At 37.2% G+C, this 19,479-nt stretch overlaps 1 protein-coding gene across 2 annotated transcripts in view; it reads right to left on the bottom strand.

The window, feature by feature from the left end:
• CHPT1 (choline phosphotransferase 1) overlaps positions 1-19,479 on the bottom strand; it is a 30,873-nt gene that overhangs the window by 8,498 nt on the left and 2,896 nt on the right. For both annotated transcript variants that reach the window (XR_002725414.1, XM_023187260.1), the window contains exons 2-5: positions 7,406-7,553; positions 6,988-7,129; positions 4,828-4,912; positions 1,402-1,533 (exon numbers count right to left, since the gene is read on the bottom strand). Coding sequence is in view for 1 of the 2 variants with exons in the window: in XM_023187260.1 (XP_023043028.1) it covers positions 1,402-1,533; positions 4,828-4,912; positions 6,988-7,129; positions 7,406-7,553 (507 nt within the window). In the remaining variant the exon portion in view is untranslated. The remainder of the gene's footprint in view (positions 1-1,401; positions 1,534-4,827; positions 4,913-6,987; positions 7,130-7,405; positions 7,554-19,479) is intronic.

Below are 19,479 nucleotides of genomic sequence, written 5' to 3'. Positions count from 1 at the left end.
AAAAACTGACAACTTTTCCAAATATATCAGAACTTATATTTCTAGATGAATTGTATACTTTGCTTTTGAATTATGTATATGGTGTATTCATAAATATTGATAATTTATCAATTATGAGGATCCCTTTGAAATTGTCTCGAAAATCTATTTACGAGTCTTAAAAGAAAGAGACTTTTTTTTTTTTTTTTACTAAAAATGCTATATCTAATGCCACATCTAATGTTTAATACTCTTATTAGACCTTGCTCCAAATGACTTTAAGGATAGAAATTTTGAACTATACAACAAAAGAAATTAAAGTAAATATGCTATAGTTTAAAGCAATCCTAAAAAGGCATTCTTTTTTTCTTTTTCTTTTGAAACAGAGTCTCGCTCTGTCACCCAGGCTGGAGTGCAGTGGCACTGTCTCAGCTTACTGCAACCGCCGCCTCCTGGTTCAAGCAATTCTCCTGCCTCAGCCTCGCAAGTAGTTAGTTGGATTTACAAAAGCATGGGCCACCATGCCCAGCTAATTTTTTTGTATTTTTGGTAGAGACAGGGTTTCACCATGTTGGCCAGGCTGGTCTCAAACTCCTGACCTCAAGTGATCCACCTGCCTCGGCCTCCCAAATTGCTAGGATTACAGGCATGAGCCACTGTGCCCAGCCCTAAAAAAGGCATTCTAACAATGTTTTGGTATAGGATGGTATCACTGGAATAAGTATTTGTCTTCTTCTGTTCAACTACCTTGAAAATGACAGTAGGCTTTTTAAAAACATAGGAGTTATATTTGTTTAAAAAGTTTGCAGGAATTCCAACTCTTGCCCACTTAAAATTACTGAAGTTTTAAAAAACAAATATGAAAACATACAAAAGCGTTATATTTAATACTTGCATGAGCAAGGTGTAAAGAACACAAGCACAAAGTACACCCACTTAAGAATTAAGGCTAAAATTTTACCTTTTGAAATATTAGTTCTTTTAAATATATTTCAGTAAAATTTCAATAAAATTTACTTGATGAGTAATAAATTGCCCCATACGTGAAACCATTGACCTCTGGCCACTTTCCTGCCTTCAATCAGGAACTCATACATTCCCTACCCTTCCTCCTGTCCCCTACCTCTTCTCCCCTATTAGTTCAAGGCAAAAAATGCAGGAAAACAAATGGCAACGCTTAATTATGTGCAGCAGTGAAACTAGATGTCAGAAAAGTCTATGTAGAGCAAGCCTGTAGAAAGAGGAAAGTATCAGTTTAAACTGTTTTTAAAATGCTTTTGTACTATGTGCCTAAAATAAATTCTTTAAGATACTTAGTTTCCTTCCCCATTCTTGAACTTTGGCATATTTTAATCTTTTTATAGCTGGTGATAGGAAAATTTATCATAAAATTGATACTGAATGATGAAATCAATGCCTTACTGCTATAGTGGATCCATTCTTGCCAACACCACCATGGAGGATAACATGGAAATAATTTGAACAGGAAAATATTACTCCACCTAGAAATCCAAGAACTGGAAGGATCTTCAATTTTATTTCTAGAATGGGAATCTTTAGGGGTAGAAGAAAGAAACAATTAAGACAACAGAATGTTGGTTTTTTATTAAATAATAAAGAAACAATGATAAGCCCTATACAATAAGCTGTCCTTTTTCTTGTGATCAAACCTTAACTTCTGGAATATAGTCCAAAGTAATAACTTAAAAACTTTTTTTATTTAACTTTTTTTTAGTTTTTAAATTTTTATTTTTATTTTTTAGAGTAGTCAAGTGCAGTAGTGAGGGGGGGAAAAGAGAAAAACAAGGAATTTGACCTGTAACTGACTGTGAGCGATCAACTGAGATAACTACCATTGGACCAGCCTAAAGTGACTTTTTTTTGAAAATGCTTTCTTCATAAGTGAAAAATGAATCCACCAAACCAGCTTAGTCTGTTTACATAACTATGATTAAATGTTTAATGTCATAAGCTTTCATCTGACTTAAACATGAAAAAGGATAGTTCACTTGAATTTAGTAGCTTCTAAAAAGTAGCATCACAGGAAAGGGAGGCACCATGATTTGCATCATAAATGTAACAAATATCATGATGTGTATGCAAGCAAAAAATCTGTGTAGTTACTATCCAGGATTAAATCTCTAGCAATATATTTACCTGTTGGTCAACTGCTGTTCAAGAAAACTTCCAAAGGCAGCAAAGGATTTAAAAAACAGTAACAATGAATTGCCAGAAGCTATAGGCTACTATGTTTAGAAAATAGACTGAAATAATGTACCAAAATTTGTGGAAACTACAGGTTAATAATTAAATTTAGAAAACCTGAATCAAAAGTAAGTATTCTTGTTGGTAAGAATAAGCAGGTATGTTTTCTTCCTATGATATCTCCAAAACATTGAGTGAAACAATTTTAAGATTCAATTCCAAATTTAAGACAACCACACCTGACTTAATAACTAGAGTTATCTAACTGCTTCTAGGTCTACATTTACCTTCTTTTTTATTTTTTGAGACGGAGTCTCCTGTCACCCAGGGCTGGAGTACAATGGCGCGATCTTGGCTCACTGCAACCTCTGCCTCCCAGGTTCAAGTGATTCTCCTGCCTCAGCCTCCCAAGTAGCTGGGATTACAGGTGCCCACCACCACATCTGGCTAATTTTTGTATTTTTTAGCAGAGACAGGGTTTTGCCATGTCAGCCAGGCTGGTCTTTAACTCCTGACCTCAGGTGATCCACCCATACATTTACCTTCTTACAGGCACAACCTGAACAGTTACTATAAAAAACACATAGCATCCCTCTGTTATCTTGTATGGGCCTATAATAGTGTATCCTTGATTCTATTTACTCTTACATGATAAGAGGGAATATGAATGTACTGGGGAATGTACCACTACTATTTAAAAACACGCCCAAAGTCTATTTCGGAGCCTACTGACAAATGATAATTGGCAATTCTGACACTAAATGCTACAGGGAATTTTTTTTTTGTTTTTTTGTTTGTTTGTTTGTTTTAAGAGATAAGGTCTTGCTCTGTCACTCAGGCAGGAGTGTAGTTAGTGGCATGATCACAGCTCACTACAGCCTTGAACTCCTGGGTTCAATCGACCCTCCTGCCTCAGCCTCCTGAGTAGTTGGGACTACAGGTGTATGCCACCATGTCTGGCAAAAATTTTAAAGAATTTTTATAGAGGCAAGGTTTTGCTAAGTTGCCCAGGCTGGTCTTGAACTCCTGGCCTCATACTGTGTTTTTAATGGACTTAATTTTTTTAGAGCGGTTTTAGGTTTACAACAAAATTTGAGTGGAAAAGTATATAGCCACTCCTTCTGCCAACAACATCCTACACCAGAGTGGGACATTTGTTAGGTGTACCTACATTGACACATCATTATCACCCAAAGTTCATAGTTTACATGAGAGTTCAATCTTGGCGTTGTACATTCTATGTGCTACGACAAATGTATAATGACATGTAGCCACCATTTAGTATCATACAAAATAGTTTTATTGTCCTAAAAATTCTCTGTGCTTCACCTATTCATCCCTTCCTCCTCCAACCCATGGTAACTTCTGATCCTTTTACTGTCTCCATAATTTTGCCTTTTTAAAGAATGTCATATAGTTGGAATCACACAATATGCAGCCTTTTCAGATTGGCTTCTTTCTCTTAGTAATAAACATTTAAGGTTCCTCCATAACTTCTTGGAACTCCATAAGTTCCTCGCATAACTTCTTTTCATGGCTTGATAGCTCAGTTCTTTTTGGCATTAGTTTATCCAACTAAGATGAAGGACATCTTAGTTGCTTTCAAATTTTGGCAATTATGAATAAAGCTGCTATAAACATTTGTGTACACGTTTTTGTGTGGACATAAGTTTTCAAATCATTTAGTTAAATAACAAGGGGTGCAACCGCTGATCATGTGGTAAAACTATGTTTAGTCTTGTATCACTTACTATTTTTACTAGATATACAGCTTAGTGATCACATACAGTCTGGAATCAGTTTTGTTTAATTCCAAGCTCCAGTACTTCTCATGTGGCCTTGGACAAATTACTTAATCACCCTAAGACTTATTTATAAAGCATAATAATAATCATATCTATTTTCATAGGATTATTCGGAGGGGCAGATAAAACTGATGGCAAATGTTTAGGAACATAAGTATTGAATGACTGTTAGTTGTTGACTATTGATATCCTTATTATTATTCTTAACACTATGAGCAGAAAGTGTGAGTCAGTTAGACAGTATGGTGGACTTAGGTTGTGGTAACAGGATAATTGTTTCTTCAGAAATGTTCTTCTTTTGCAAAAAAGCTTCAATTTATGACAGTGGCTTCCTAAGAGCCAACTTTTATGAAAATACTGAGGTCACCAAGCAGGCAGAAAATAAAAACATTCCTTAATATGGGAATCTTCACCTCAAAGTAGATTATAAAAATGCAAATTAACTACTTTCCTAATATTGAGTGACAAGTTTTAAATGTAAAATATTTTACTGGACTTATTTTTAAAATATTTATTTTATTTCACTCTGGAAAAAGTTATTCCAATGTGTGTTTTTTGTTGTTGTTTTTGTTTTATTTAGTATTAGGGAAATGAGGTTGTTTTCTTCTATGTGGCAATATATTCATGCATAGTAGGAAATGCCATAAGGTATATAGGATAATACACATTATAAAATGAAGAAAAAAATGTTAAGAAATGGAACAAATATTAAATACACCAATAAAAAAAGAAAAAAATAAATACAATGCCAAGGATTTTTGAAGAAAATTAACAATGCAATACTTTTTCCTAAATATTTGAAAAGTACTTAAATATAAATTTAAATATTCAGATTTACCGTATAGTCCCACATTGTTGCTCCTCCAAATGCAGACAATACAAAGACAATCACTAAAGCTATCTGAATTTCAGTTACATCCACTCTAAAGAGGAAGGACAAAAATAGATAAGGTGTTTGTAAATAAAATTTCTGAATATGGAGGTTAATCACATATTAAATAGCAAAGATGTAAAAATCTCTGTAGGCTTAGTTTATTTTTACCTTTACTTCCATTATTGAATTATCAGCTGACTACACTGTTAAGTTAAAAAGGTTACAGAACAACATATGCTCACACAGAGTTAACAGTATAAGGAGAGGGAAGATATATATATATACACACACACACACACACCATATATCAAATTGCTAATAGTTATCACTGAAGTTATGAAGACTTTTATTTTCTAATTTAGGTACTCCTGTAAAGTCTGAAGTTTTTTTTTACAACACTTACCCACTACTTGTGTACATAGAAAAAATTATAATAAAAACAACCATATGATTTAAGGCAAATTTAAACACTCCCAGGTCAGTTTCACTTAAAAAGTAGGGAAAATCCCAATAGTCTTCTTTATTGAGGTACTAATCGTCACTGTAGTTTTTTTAGTTTCCATAGGCATTTTCCCCCAATAAATATGCTTACATTTTTCAAAAAACCACTAACCAACCAGCATCAGTCCCTCTAGTCTATATTCCCCTGAAGCTGTCATTCTCTCTCCTATGCTCAATGAATAGGCTCACCGAAAATTAGTCAACATTTGTAATTTTCTTCTCTCTTCATGTTTGTTGCCTAACCCACTGTAGCCTGGCTTTTGGCCCCATTATTCTACTAAAATTGTTTAAGGTAAATTGACCTTCGATTTTCAATTTCAATTAAAGGATACTAATCTAAGGGATATACTTCATTAATTATCTTGCATAACTTCTTTACAATATTTAAGATGCTGATCACACCCTCTTTCTTGAAAAGTTCTGCTGTGTTTTTATCTATTCCATGTTCTCGCCTGATTTTCCTACCTTGCTGGAGCTCTTCTCATGCTCCTTCTAGACTGCCTCTTCATCCATATCTTAAATGATGCTTTCAGAATTCCATCTGAAATTTTATAGTCTGTGAACAATTTTATCTATACTTAAAACTACCATCTATATGCTAATGACTTCTAAATCCTTATCTCCAATCTATGGTTTTTCCTGAGCTCTAGATTTTGATATCTGTCTACATATTTTACATCTCTGCCTGGATGCCCCAATGTCTTTAGATGGAGGTAATACCCACCTTACGGGATAAATATAAGGAATAAATAAGATAATGCCTGTGAAGCACTTAGTACAATGCCTGAAACATGTAAGTGCTTGATAGGTGGTAAATACAATTATTCCATAATTTAGAATCAACTGCCTGAAGCCTGTCCTCTGCTAAATGACCCATAGTTTTGAGCTTCTCCTGTCATTTATCATTAGAGATTTTTTTCAGAGCTACTGTTTCTCCTTTTCAGCAATAAAGTGGGGCTAAAAAGAATCAGTAGACATGGGAAGCCAAAGCCCAAAATAAGCAAATGACAAAGTTCTTAAAAGGATCAGACTGAGAGGGAGCTATATGAGAAAGAGGAACAGAGAATAGCATTCTTACTTTGTGCACTATTTCCTGGTCTCTAAGAAAGAGGCACCAGAGGCAGATAATACTATCTAATGTTTAGCACTAGCATTTACAAGGTGCTTTTACATTGTCTCAGCAATTGCCTACCACAGTTCAGAGACTGTTGTCAAGGGGGGTCCCCTTTTTGTGCACATGAAGATTCGACCAAAAAAGGACCTTAGACTCCATACTGCATTATTTTATTATATGAATCAAATGCTTATTTAAGTACTGCATATCCCTTTTCTATATTATCCGGGTCCCTTAATTTTCTTTTAATCCTCTCTGTTGTAAACTTGGGCTAGTGATTAAGTTGGAGAAGGGGAGAAGAAAAATAAAATTATTATCAAATAATGTAACTATTTATAACATGCAGAATACCTAAAAGACTAAAGGTATAGCATTTATGAGTACTCCAACGAATTAATTTAAATTACTGATTGAAGCTTTGTTCTCCTTATTATCAGTGAATGACATAACAGATTGTGCAAATGAATTCAATTATATTTTTAAATGTACAACTTAAAAAACATACTTACTTTCCAAATCTCAACACGCCTGAAACATAGGTCTGCCAATGAGCGCAATAAAACACAAACATCCCAATAAAAGAGCAGAAAAACAACCAGTCAGGATGAGTTCCTAAGCGAGCGGCAATTGAAGCTCCCACTGCCATAAATACTGAAAGAAACAAAGTTTAAGAATCATTAAGAATTAAAAATAATTTATGAAATAATTGCCCTATGCTGTTTAGAAATACAGAGTTCTAAGGAAATAATCAGTGGCATTAAAATAAAGTACACTTATCAAAATGAATTCTTGACATACTTTTTAAACAACTCCATAAATTTGCTCCCAAATGTATATCCATCCAAAAAACTGAGCATTCAAACAACTCAGTTCATTTTATTTTTAAGGTATCATAAGAAAAAAAAAAAAAAAACTCCACTAATTTACCTGTGGAAAGAGAGTCACAACCATGGTCAAAGAGCTCCCCTAAAGGAGAACAAGAGTTTGTTCTTCTGGCTTGTTTCCCATCAATGGCATCCAGTGACTGGTAGATAAAAAGTCCCAGGGCACATAAAAGGTATGTCCAGTATGGTGCCTATAAAAAAATTTAAATAAAATAAAGATTGTTAAGTGATAATAAGCTTTTTGAAAACAGCTCAACCTAAGGCTTCACACTTTGTAGCACCCCAGTGTGTCATAAAGAACGTTGCTAACCCTCATTCTACTGATGAGAATTAAATTGAGAAATGAAATTAACTGCTTTAAGTCATCTAGGTAGAGGGTCACAGAACTCCATAATGTGAGAAACAGAAAGTTAAGCAACTGAGCAAGGGTTAGGACCCTGATCTTGATTCCTACATCCATGGCTCTTTTAGTATAATACTATGCATTATGCCACAGATTTGAAATTACTCAGTTAAATTTTTGCTGTGAAAAAAGACTTTAGGGGCCAACTGCCGACCTCTGCTACCATTCACAATGGAATATAAGGGACTAGATTTACTCTCCCACCTTATATAACTAGAAAGGCAAATACACACACACACACACACACACACACACACACACAAACAATTTTCAAACACTACAAGCAGTGCAGGCTTGTGATCCCTGACAGAAGGGAAACAAATGAGATAAGCCCTGCGATTGCTCCAGCTAACTTCCCAGGGTCAGTTTCCAGGCCACGGTGCAGGTCCCATAACCAGAACAGAGCCCAGCGTTCTTGCTGTGTTGAAGAGAAACACAAAGTTCAGGAAGGTCAAGGCAGTTAGGATTTGTGAGGCAGAGTGCCTGAGAGGATGGAGCTGCACAGAGAGGAGCACAAGTTGTGGAGGTCTTACAGAAGGGTATCTTTCTTTCAGTCTTCGGCTAAGAACTCACCTGTGCCTGAATGAGACGAAACTAACAAAGGCCATGGAGGGAAGCACTGCAACGTAGAAGGTCAGATAATTCTCGAAGCTCATACAAGGCTGGGACATTCATGTTCCCGCCAGGCAAAGCAGAAAGCCTCATTAATACTTGGGGCATTGGGTAAAGTTCTCAGAAGTGTACTGCCTTACCAGCAGGCATAAATTAACCATAGACTGAAGGCTTCTCTGGACAGCCCTAATGAAACTTAAAATCCAGCCTCAAAAGGATCCAAGTAATTTCTGGCAACTTAACTACAGTCAGCACAAAGTACATCTTAGAGGAAAAAAATCTAGTATCCCAAATGTAAAATTCACAAGGTTTGGCATTCAGTAAAAAAGTACCAGTCATGCAAAGAAGCAGGAGAATATAATTGACAACTAGGAGTAAAATCCGTATAATCAGAATACAATCAGAATCAATATGAACAGAAGTTAATAGAATTAGCAGATGAGGACATTAAAATAGTTATTATAAATATGTTCCACATGTTCAAGAAAGTAGAGGAAAACAGGAAAATTATAAACAGAAATGGAAGAAAAGACTCAAGTGAAACCTCTAGAAATGAAAAATACAATATTTGAATTGTAAAATAAACTGGGTGAGATTAATAGCATATTAGACACCACAGAAGAAAAGATCAATGAGCGTGTACCAATGGACTACCAATGAAAACTACCCAAAATGACGAAAGAAGGACTAAAAATAATTGAACAGTGCTGGGACAACAGAAAGATGTCTAGCACATACGTAACTGGAGTCTTAGAAAGAGAAAAGAGCAGATGGGGCATGAAAAATAAAAGAAGAAATAAAGGATGAAAAATGTATAAAGTTGATGAAATCTATAAACCCACATGTCCAAGAAGCTCAACAAACCCCAAACAGAATAAGTGTTTTTTAAAAACCCATCAAGGCACATCATAATCAAACCAATGAAAACTAGTAATAAGGAGAAAATCACAGGACAGGTGCAGTGGCTCACACCTATAATCCTAGCACTTTGGGAGGCCAAGGTGGGTGTATTGCTTAAACCCAGGAGTTCAAGACCAGCCTGGGCAACATGGTGAACCCCATCTCTAGAAAAGATATAAAAATTAGCCTGGTGTGGTGGCATACACTTGTAGTCCCAGCTACTCAGGAGGCTGAGGTGGGAGGATCACCCAAGCCTGGGGAAATCGAAGCTGCAGTGAGCAGTGATAGTGCCACTGCACTCCAGCCTGGGTGACACAGCAAGACCCTGTCTCAAAAAATAAAACAAATAAAATATCATATTCAGTTCCAATGAGCATGTTCTTAAAAGTTTATATGGGAAACTATGAAACAATTTAAGAAAGGGCAAACAGAAAACTGAGCAGTGATCATGACAGTACAAAAATGAAAAACAACACATCCCACCTAGAATCTTTCGAAAGAATCCCAAAGTGTCTTGCAGAGAACATTCTGTTAACCTAGTAAATTCTTTTCAACTAGTTAATTCTTTTTTAAAGATAAATTTTATTATGTATACAATATGATGTTATGGGATATATAGATAGATGGAAACAGTACTAAACTGAAGCAAATTAACATATCCATAATCTAACATAGTTACCCATGTTTTTGTTTTTGTGGCAAGAGCAGCTAAAATCTATTCATTTTACAGTTCAATTTTTTTTTAACCTACACCCCTCAGGTTGTACATCAGATCTCTAGACCTGCTCATCTTCTAAAGCTGTAATGTTGTTTCCTTTGACCTGCTTCTTCCCATTTCCTCCCCTTTATGCCCCTCTGCTCTTGATAACCAGTTTCTTTCTCTATCTCTGATTTTTTTTTTTTTTCAGATTCTGTATATAAGTGAGATTAAGATCACACAATATTTCTCTTTCTGTGTCTGGCTTATTTCACTTAGCATAATGTCTCCCAGGCTCATCCATGTTGTGGTAAATGGCAAGATTTTGTTCTTTAAGGCTCAATAATATTCCATTGTGTATACTACAGTTTCTTTTTCCATTCATAGGTTAACAGACACTTAGGCTGTTTCTGTATTTTGGCTATTGTGAATAATATCACAGCAATCATGGGAGTGCAAATATCTTTTTAAGGTGGTGATTTCATTTCCTTTGGGTATGGTTTTATAGTTTGTGTTCTTATATTTAGGTATTTTATCATTTTGTGTTTATTTTTGTATACAGTATAACACAAGGTCCAATTTCATTCTTTTGGCCTATGGAAATCATTTTCCCAGCATCATTTATTGAACAGACTATCCTTTCCCCATTGTGTCCTCTTGGTGCCCTTGTCAAAAATTAGTTGACCATATCAAACTAGCAAATTCTTACCCATTTTTTCTACTATGAGAAATTGTTTTTAATTTTGATGATCAAAGAAAAGCAAAGTTACACGTCAAACATATGTAAAATTGGAAGTTGAAGTTATCAAAATTTCTGTAATGACAAAATGTCAGAGGGATCTTCCATTTCTCTATGTAATTATACTGAAAATCTGGAACTTCTCAAGGAGAACTCTAAAAGTCAACGTTTAAAGCTTAATTCCGACCTCTGATCTGAGAAACTAGCTGCAGGCAGGTCTAACGGTCAGGTATTAACAGAACTTCTACTGAAATAAATTTGATTAACCCTTACACCACATGATGGTGACTCTGCCCCAAATTATATCCCGCTCTTCATTTAGAAAAGGGAAATAAAGACTGTTCAACAGTTTAAAAGTACTTCATTAGGATACTAGAGGCGTTTAAATAGGGAGAGACTGGGAATTTAAACAGGGAAGAGAGGAAGTCTAGGCGGAAACCAAAGTTTCTGGCTGAAAGTAAAAGGTTTACTGAAGTCAGTGACTAGATCCATGTTCCTGGAACAGGTAATTTACAAGAGATAATATTGCAAAGGTAATGTGATCTTAAACAGTATAACAAAGGGCATTTCTTTTCTTTCCTTTTTTTTTTTTTTTGTTCTTGAGACAGGGTCTCCCTCTGTTGCCCAGGCTGGAGTACAGTGGAGGATCTTGGCTCACTGCAACCTCCGCCTCCCAGATCCAAGTGATCCTCCCCCTCAGTCTCCTGAATAGCTGGGATTACAGGCACACGCCACCACACCCCGCTAAATTTTTGTATTTTTGGTGGAGATGGGGTTTCGCCATGTTGCCCAGGCTGGTCTCCAACTCCTGACCTCAAGTGATCCACCTGCCTCAGCCTCCCAAAGTGCTGGGATTACAGGCGTGAGCCACCACGCCCAGCTAACAAAGGGCATTTCTAATGTATTATTTCAATTAATACAGAAATCCACAAAGATAGGGCAGTTATTACCATATTCTTTTTATTAAAGATGAAAGTGAAACATACGGAGGAGTGATAATTTACATCAAGGCAAGCACTTAGGCTGGGTCCAGGAACTAGATCGAGTCTTCCGACTTGCCCTTTGATGAGATTTATTGATGAGATTTATCCTACCACAGGCCACACAGACTGAATGGAACTCTTCGCCTGAAATCTTCACAAACTCCCTATTCCATCAAACCAGCTGATAAGCACTTTCCCCCTCACACAATACAGTTTCAAGTGGCAATGAGCCACAGGAAATGGTGCCAGCCACAAGAGTCTTTCTTTAAAACCCAGAAAGGCACGATGATCTGTCAATATTTGATTCACTCCTTTTCCAATTCTTCCCAAATCTTTCCAAGTTTTCCCAGTCTTCCCAAGGCCTCAGAAGCCAGACCTATCTTCTCTTTTCCATCGGTCACCACCTCCATTCCTAGGTGAAAGCTATTAAATAGTTTGCATATTCTCACTTTTTTTCTAACTTCCTAGCCAGGAAGTTATACACTCCTACCATAGTCTCAAAGACACAAAGCTTATACTGGAAAAAAGCAAACCAAGTCTGATAGTCCATCAATTTATTCAATTTCACGCATGATTTACTTTTCCAGAAAACATCCAGAGGTGAACTGCACCTCTGACAAAATCCTGTATGCTCTCTGCATTCTCTGGGAAAAGGCCCATAAGTATAAGAATCTTAACATTTCCATATTAAGAGACAGAAGTACGCAGTGACTGAAGGAGAAAGACTGAGGTGAGAGAGGAGGCATCTACTTCTCTTCTTCCTTGCCCACAACCCTGTGACTCACTGAGAAATAGCACTAGTCCTTTCATCTCTGTCTCCCTAATCAACGCCACGTGCCCCCCACATACCCAATCCAAAACTCCAAAATTAACTCTTCCCTTTTCCTTGCCCTCTCACCTAAGATATTTCATTTTCTAAGGCTGAACTGATAAAAGCACAGAGAGGGCAGGGATTGTGTGTTTCTCACTCACGCCTACATTCCCAGTACTGTAGACCATTACTCTGGCACAGAGTATATGTTTAACCAATATCCCTCAATTAATGGACCGAGTGTGACAATAAAGGTCTTTGTGCAAAAATAATTTTCTATTTGTATTACAGGAGATTTAGGGGAGGGCCTTCACGTGCTTAGTTTAGGAGCACATCAAGGAGCACATCAGTTTAGGAGTAGCTCTTCTGGCCACTCCTAAACTAATCTTAGAAAAAATAAAAGATGGCCGGGTGCGGTGGCTCAAGCCTGTAATCCCAGCACTTTGGGAGGCCGAGACGGGCGGATCACGAGGTCAGGAGATCGAGACCATCCTGGCTAACACGGTGAAACCCCGTCTCTACTAAAAATACAAAAAACTAGCCGGGCGAGGAGGCGGGCGCCTGTAGTCCCAGCTCCTGGGGAGGCTGAGGCAGAAGAATGGCGTAAACCCGGGAGGCAGAGCTTGCAGTGAGCTGAGATCCGGCCACTGCACTCCAGCCTGGGAGACAGAGCAAGACTCTGTCTCAAAAAGAAAAATAAAATAAAATAAAGAAAAAGTAAAAGATATAGAATGATCACAAGCTCTTTATTCACTAATGCGTCTCTTCACAGCATAACTCTCAATCACCCACCTTCATACTCCAGCTCCATTCCACCCACAAAGTCCTCTTGTTTATTTATGACTTCATACTATTTCATGGCTTTTTCCTTTCTAAACACTCTTCTCACCCAATTCAGCAAAGCACTCATGTGCTCCCTCCTTCAAGGACTGCCTGATATACCTCTTACTCCACCTAGGGGGAGTGGAGTAAGGGAGAAATCAAAGGACACAAACCTACCTATCTCCAATCATTCCATTCCTACCTACTCCCTTAAAAATACGCCTTCTACAAATATTTTTCAGGGTTAAAGCAGTCTTTGCAAATATATAGGCCTTCTGTTGTACAAAACATGCTCATTAGATGGTTAGTACCTCAGGTATACAAATATAAGGAACTACATAAGGATGATGTTCATGGCTTTATAACAATGCACTGTTTCGGTTGTATAGTTTCCTTGATTTTAAATGATTTCACAGGCAGCAGAACAAATTTAAAAAGCAAAGCTTTGAAATTATTGTCTTTAGTTGGAAGTAAAGATCTAATTTAACCAAGGGAAGTAATTCTATATAAGTCATTAATTGTTTCATAATTATAGCCTCCCATTTTTTCAAATAAGAGTTGTCTAACTCCATTTTCTGTTGCTATAACAGAATACTAGACACTGGGTAATTTAGAAAGAAAAGACTCATTTGGCTCATGGCTCTGGAGCCTGGGAAGCCCAAGAGCATGACACTGGCATCTGATGAAAGCCTCATGCTGAGATCCACTGAGCTCACTGGACAAATTTCACTTACAGCCTCAAAATACTGATTTTTCTGGAACATCTTCTTAGGTCTTCTCTAAGTGAAAATAGTAGACTAGATAGTTTCTGAGGTATGTTTCAGCTCTAGACTGATGTGATCTCATTTGTATGTGGCCCTATCTTTCATATTAGAATGTAATCCTCTCATGGGCATGAGACACGTATTTTCTTTATCTCTCTTCCTCTCTTCCTCTCTCTTTCTCTCTCCCTTTCTCTCTTTCTCTCTTTTCTTTCTTTTTTCTCTCTCTCTCTCTCTCTTTCTCTCTTTCTTTCTTTCTGAGACAGAGCCTTGCTCTGTCACCCAAGCTGGAGTGCAGTGGTGCAATCTTGGCTCACTGCAACCTCTGCCTCCCAGGTTCAAGTGATTCTCCTGCCTCAGCCTCCTGAGTAGCTGGGATTACAGGTGTGCACCACCATACCTGGCTAGTTTTTGTGTTTTTAGTAGAGACAGGGTTTCACCAGTTGGTCAGGCTGGTCTCAAACTCCGGACCTCGTGATCCATCCACCTAAGCCTCCCAAAGTGCTAGGATTACAGGCATGAGCCACCGTGCCTGGCCACGTATTCTATTTTTAAAAATCTTCTATAGGAGCTAAATACATAGATGATGAAAATCAGGCTGGGTGTGGTAGCTCACACCTGTAATCCCACCACTTTGGAAGGCTGAGGCAGGCAGATCACTTGAGGCCAGGAGTTCAAGACCAGCCTGGCCAACATAGTGAAACCCCCGTCTCTACTAAAAATACAAAAATTAGCTGGGCATGGGGGTACAAGCCTGTAATCCCAGCTACTCGGGAGGCTGAGATGGGAGGTTCACTTGAGGCCACTAGGCCAAGGTTGCAGTGAGTTAAGTGAGACCCTATCTCAAAAACAAACAAACAAAACAAAAAAGCAATGGGAAGAATACATGCCCCAGGTTTTTCTTGCAGAGTGGTTGGGGCATAGACTCTAGATTCTACTTGCACCCACATTTGCTCTACTACTTACTGTCTAAATGAGTTGGATGAATTACTTTACAGTGCCTTAGTCTCTCCATTTGAAAATGGTAATAATCATTGCTCCTCTCTCATTGTGAAAATTAAATGACTTATCACATGTAAAATGTTTATAAAAGTGCTGGGCATATGGAAGGAGCTCAGTATTTGTTACTGTTACTGTTATTACTGATACTCCATCAGATAATTTTAGGTGATCTGTAGGTAAACTTTTCATCTGAATATTTATATTTATTTTAATATATTTTGAAAAAATTTAATGTATTTTGAAAAATAGGGCCAGGTGTGGTGGCTCATGACTGTAATCCCAGCACTTTGGGAGGCTGAGGTGGTTGGATCACCTGAGGCCAGGAGTTCGAGCCTAGCCTGACCAATATAGTCAAACCCCATCTCTACTAAAAACACAAAATTAGCCAGGCATGGTGGCACACACCTGTAATCCCAGCTGCTTGGGAGTCTGAGGCAGGAGAATCACTTGAAGCCAGGAGGCAGAGGTAGCAGTGAGCCAAGATTGCACCATTGCACTCCAGCCTGGGCAACAACAGCAAAACTCCATCTCAAAAAAAAGAAAAATAGCATACCATATCTATGATTTTATCAATGCTAAGTCAGAGTAAGAGTCTAAGTTTGTAAAAGAGAGTTGATTTAAAGTTGACGTAAAGAAAAATAGTAAATAAAAGTGAGTATAGATAATATATAAAAGCAAAAATCTTCCCAAACTAGGAAATATTGGAACTATACAATGTTCATTATGTAAATTTTTATACTGAAAACAAACAAACAAAAAAAAACAACTCTTTGCTTGAAATGGCCTTGGATGAATTGACATCTATGCAGAAGAGAATTAGATAACCAATAACCATTAGGTCAGCTGGTAACAAGAAGATTTCAATTATCCAAATATTGATTGACTTCTTTCTTCATGAAAATAGAAACTGCATTTCTAAGAGGTAGGAAGAAAGGAAATTAGAAGACATATTGTGCATATGTGAAAAAAAATGTAATGCTAGTATGCTGTTAAAGGTAGACTTTCTACCCAGACAGGTGACTCTTAAGATTTTTTTTTTTTTTTCATTTCATTATTCTAAGGGTCACAAGAGATTCTATGATTTTTAAAAGAGAATGTATGGAGTTTCTAATAGACTGCTAACCTGACTCTGGAAGACATAAGAAGTAGAAATGACTGATTGCTCCATTCCTGCAACTGCTCTAACCCAGTAAGTGCCTAAGATGTGGTTATGACATTGTTTACTGGGAGCCTGTGATGGGCAGAGCGCTTCCTTGTTTACAGAGGGAGGGTTCCCACCTGAGACCTGGGGAGGCTCCAGAGGAGCCTTGGTGGTCAGAAAAGGTAAGACCATTCTCTGCCAAGCCAATCAGGAAGGCCCTAGGGACTTACTGGTTTCCACCCAGACCTTTGGTCTTGGCTCAGTTTAAGAACCAGCATTTGAGAAGAGCACATCCATTTTCAGGAAATTAGGCAGGTTATAAGCTGCAGCAAAGGAAACCAGACAGACATCGCACATAAATGCAGTTAAACCAGCACTTCAGGGCCAACGGGGTTTTCTCACGACCTGAGAAATCTATACTTTGAAAGGTGGCCTTTATTTTTATATTTAGTGTGAATCATTTTGATTTTCTTTCTTCTTTAATACTTACTAGGGTTCTTGTTGAAAATGCCAGCCTGTCACTGTGCTAAGAACAAAAAGAGCGAGGGGTGTGAAGAGAATTGCCCTGAGGACAAATGTATTATCCACATCAATTGTACTGGGTAGCTTCTGTTCTGTTCTTTAACTTCACAAAACTCAAGTGGTCTGGTTGTAGCCTTATACCCCAATCAAATGCACCAGGGGGAAAATTTAAAGCTTCTTCTAAATACCACAATGCCATGTTTTATCCACACTTGAACCAGAATTTGAAAGGAGAAACAATTTTATTCTTTAGGAATTAAGTATAGTGAAGCCATAGGAATCAAGGGAAGCTACCTCCACATTATCTGAAGAGTCTCCTTCTAGAAGGCAGGGGACTAAGGGTGAGGCAAGGAGACACCATGGCTGCAGAAGTTAAGGAGACATTCATTCTCACGGTCCTGCAAAGGCCTCCTTAAATTTTGAAACCTGGCTTGCCTCACCCCAAGTCCCTCCCTGCTTCTATCTCCTGGAAATTTGGAGTTTACATTTTGTTTTAATGAGAGAGGTCATGCCCTTACAAGAGTCCTGCCTTAATAAATGATGCTTGAAAAGTTACTGAGCTGGTTTTAAAAAAGTGGGAGTAAAAGAGTGATTAAAAAGGAAATATACTAGATCTCAAAGAAACTAAACCTATAAAAAAAAAAGTCTGAGTAGGAATCTAAAGGTTATTTTCTTTTCTTTCTATTATTCCCCCCACCAAAAAAAACTCTTCAATATGTAATACAAAGACAATATTTAGTACACAGATAACCTTAAGAAATGGTTTATTCTCTGTTTAAAATATGAGTTATTTAAATGAGTTTTTTAAACAGAGAATAAACCATTTCTTAAGGTGTTTCTGGCATGCTCAGGTATACCTGCTTTTCAGTTCAACTCTTTATCATCATAAACACAAGAATTGCATGAATTAATGCCCTTTGAACTGACCTTAAGCTAGGCACTTGTTCCTGCTATAAACATATTCTTAATAAAGACACTCACATGGATTTATATGTACAGATCACAAAGACAGGGCAGAAACATTTAATCAGATATGTAATAGAGAATGGAGTAAGAGTTTATACCAGTCAAACACAAGTGCATGGAGTTAGTAGGAGAGAATGCTACTAGGCTGGAGCTAGAAGAACTAGATTCAAATCACTGGGTAGGAATATATATGTAGGAATTGCATTAAATAATCTCTAAGGTCCTTCCAAACTCTAAGAATCTGTGATTCTATTTTAAGATTAGGTAGCCAAGGAATGGGGGCCAGGGACTACCTACTTAGGGTGATGTTCAGATAGAACTGCTTCATCAAAGTGAGGAGACAAAGTTCTTGTTTTCTCCATTCGCCCTAACACTTGCTTACTCTACTTAAAACTACCAAGGCCAAACAATTGCTAGGTATTTAACCCAAGAACAGCTAAAACTGAATAAGGATTGAAAAACATCATCTCTTGACATTACATTGTGTTATTTCATTCATGCATCTGTTTGATGCAAAATTATAAGCATCTGTTTGATGTAAAGCCCTGTGCTATAGAGATTATACAAATGAATGAGCAATTGCTGTCTGAACTTAAAATCCAGTAGGTTGTCCTGCTCAATAAGGACACAGACAACCAAAATAAAATGATGAAGATCCACAGGAGAGCTACAAAGCCCTACAAAGGAAGCATAGCTTCTGGCTTGGAATCCTGGCCCCCACTTAAATATATGTGACTCTAGAAGAGGTTAATTTTCCTTCAGTTTCTCATCTATAAAATGAGGATATTAGTAGTACCTTATTCATAAGGTTGTGAGAGGATTCAATGAGATAATAGGATAAAAGTGACTTAAAGTCATCTCTGATACACAGTAAATACCCGGTAGAAGTTATTATTGTCATTATCGTGGGAATTCAGAGTGGTAGATTTGACTTAGGAAAAGGAAGATAACTTTCATTAGGATATAGTGTTAGAATTGGGTGTTGAAAGATAGGTACATAGTTGGATAACTGGTACAGAAGAAAGGAAGAGGAAGGGGAAAAGAGAAGGATATGAAGGAGAAAAATCCTTGCTATAGTAAGAAGTTCAATTTGGCTGGAGTAGAAAGTTCCTTAAAAGAAATGATGGCTTGAAAAGCAGTTTGCAGAAGCTAAATATTAATCACAACTTTCTTTTCTATTAGTTTTCCTTTATCCCCAGTCATGTTCTAGAAATTAGCATTGTAGTTAAAAACATGTCAGATGTTATTATTAATGCACTCAGCATTAAAGCCTATATGAGTAGATAAGGCCAAGCATCTAAATCCAAAAATCTTATGTGTTTTTTCTGACCCTTTCTGAAAGCAATCTGTCAAGTCTGAAAAAGCACTAAGAATTCTTAAGTCTCAGAATCAGAAAACAAGTCTCAAGCCAGGTGAAAGTCACTTAACATCTCTGGGCTTCAATTTCCTCTTATGAAAACATATACTACTGTTACTTTAGGATAGATGGATAGAAGAAATATTGAGGTGGTAGGAAGGCCATTGCAGGGAGTGGAAAACTTGCCAACCTCTTTGGCTGATACAAGACACAAATGCAACCATGGATGTAAAAGCACTTTACATATTTGTATTATATAAAACATAAGAGCTTTTTATTTTTGAAGTCATACCAACTTAGATCTGAATCCTACCTGATCCAGTCATTTGCTAGTTCTATGACCTTAAGGGAAAATAGCCAGAAACTGCTATGCTCTTCACATTATTGCTGGGCTTTCACCA

Source organism: Piliocolobus tephrosceles, chromosome 10 (assembly GCF_002776525.5).
Source record: "Piliocolobus tephrosceles isolate RC106 chromosome 10, ASM277652v3, whole genome shotgun sequence".
Classification (NCBI taxonomy): Eukaryota; Metazoa; Chordata; class Mammalia; order Primates; family Cercopithecidae; genus Piliocolobus; species Piliocolobus tephrosceles.
The sequence above is the reverse complement of the archived record's forward strand: the minus strand, read 5'-3'. Positions and strand labels throughout refer to the sequence as shown.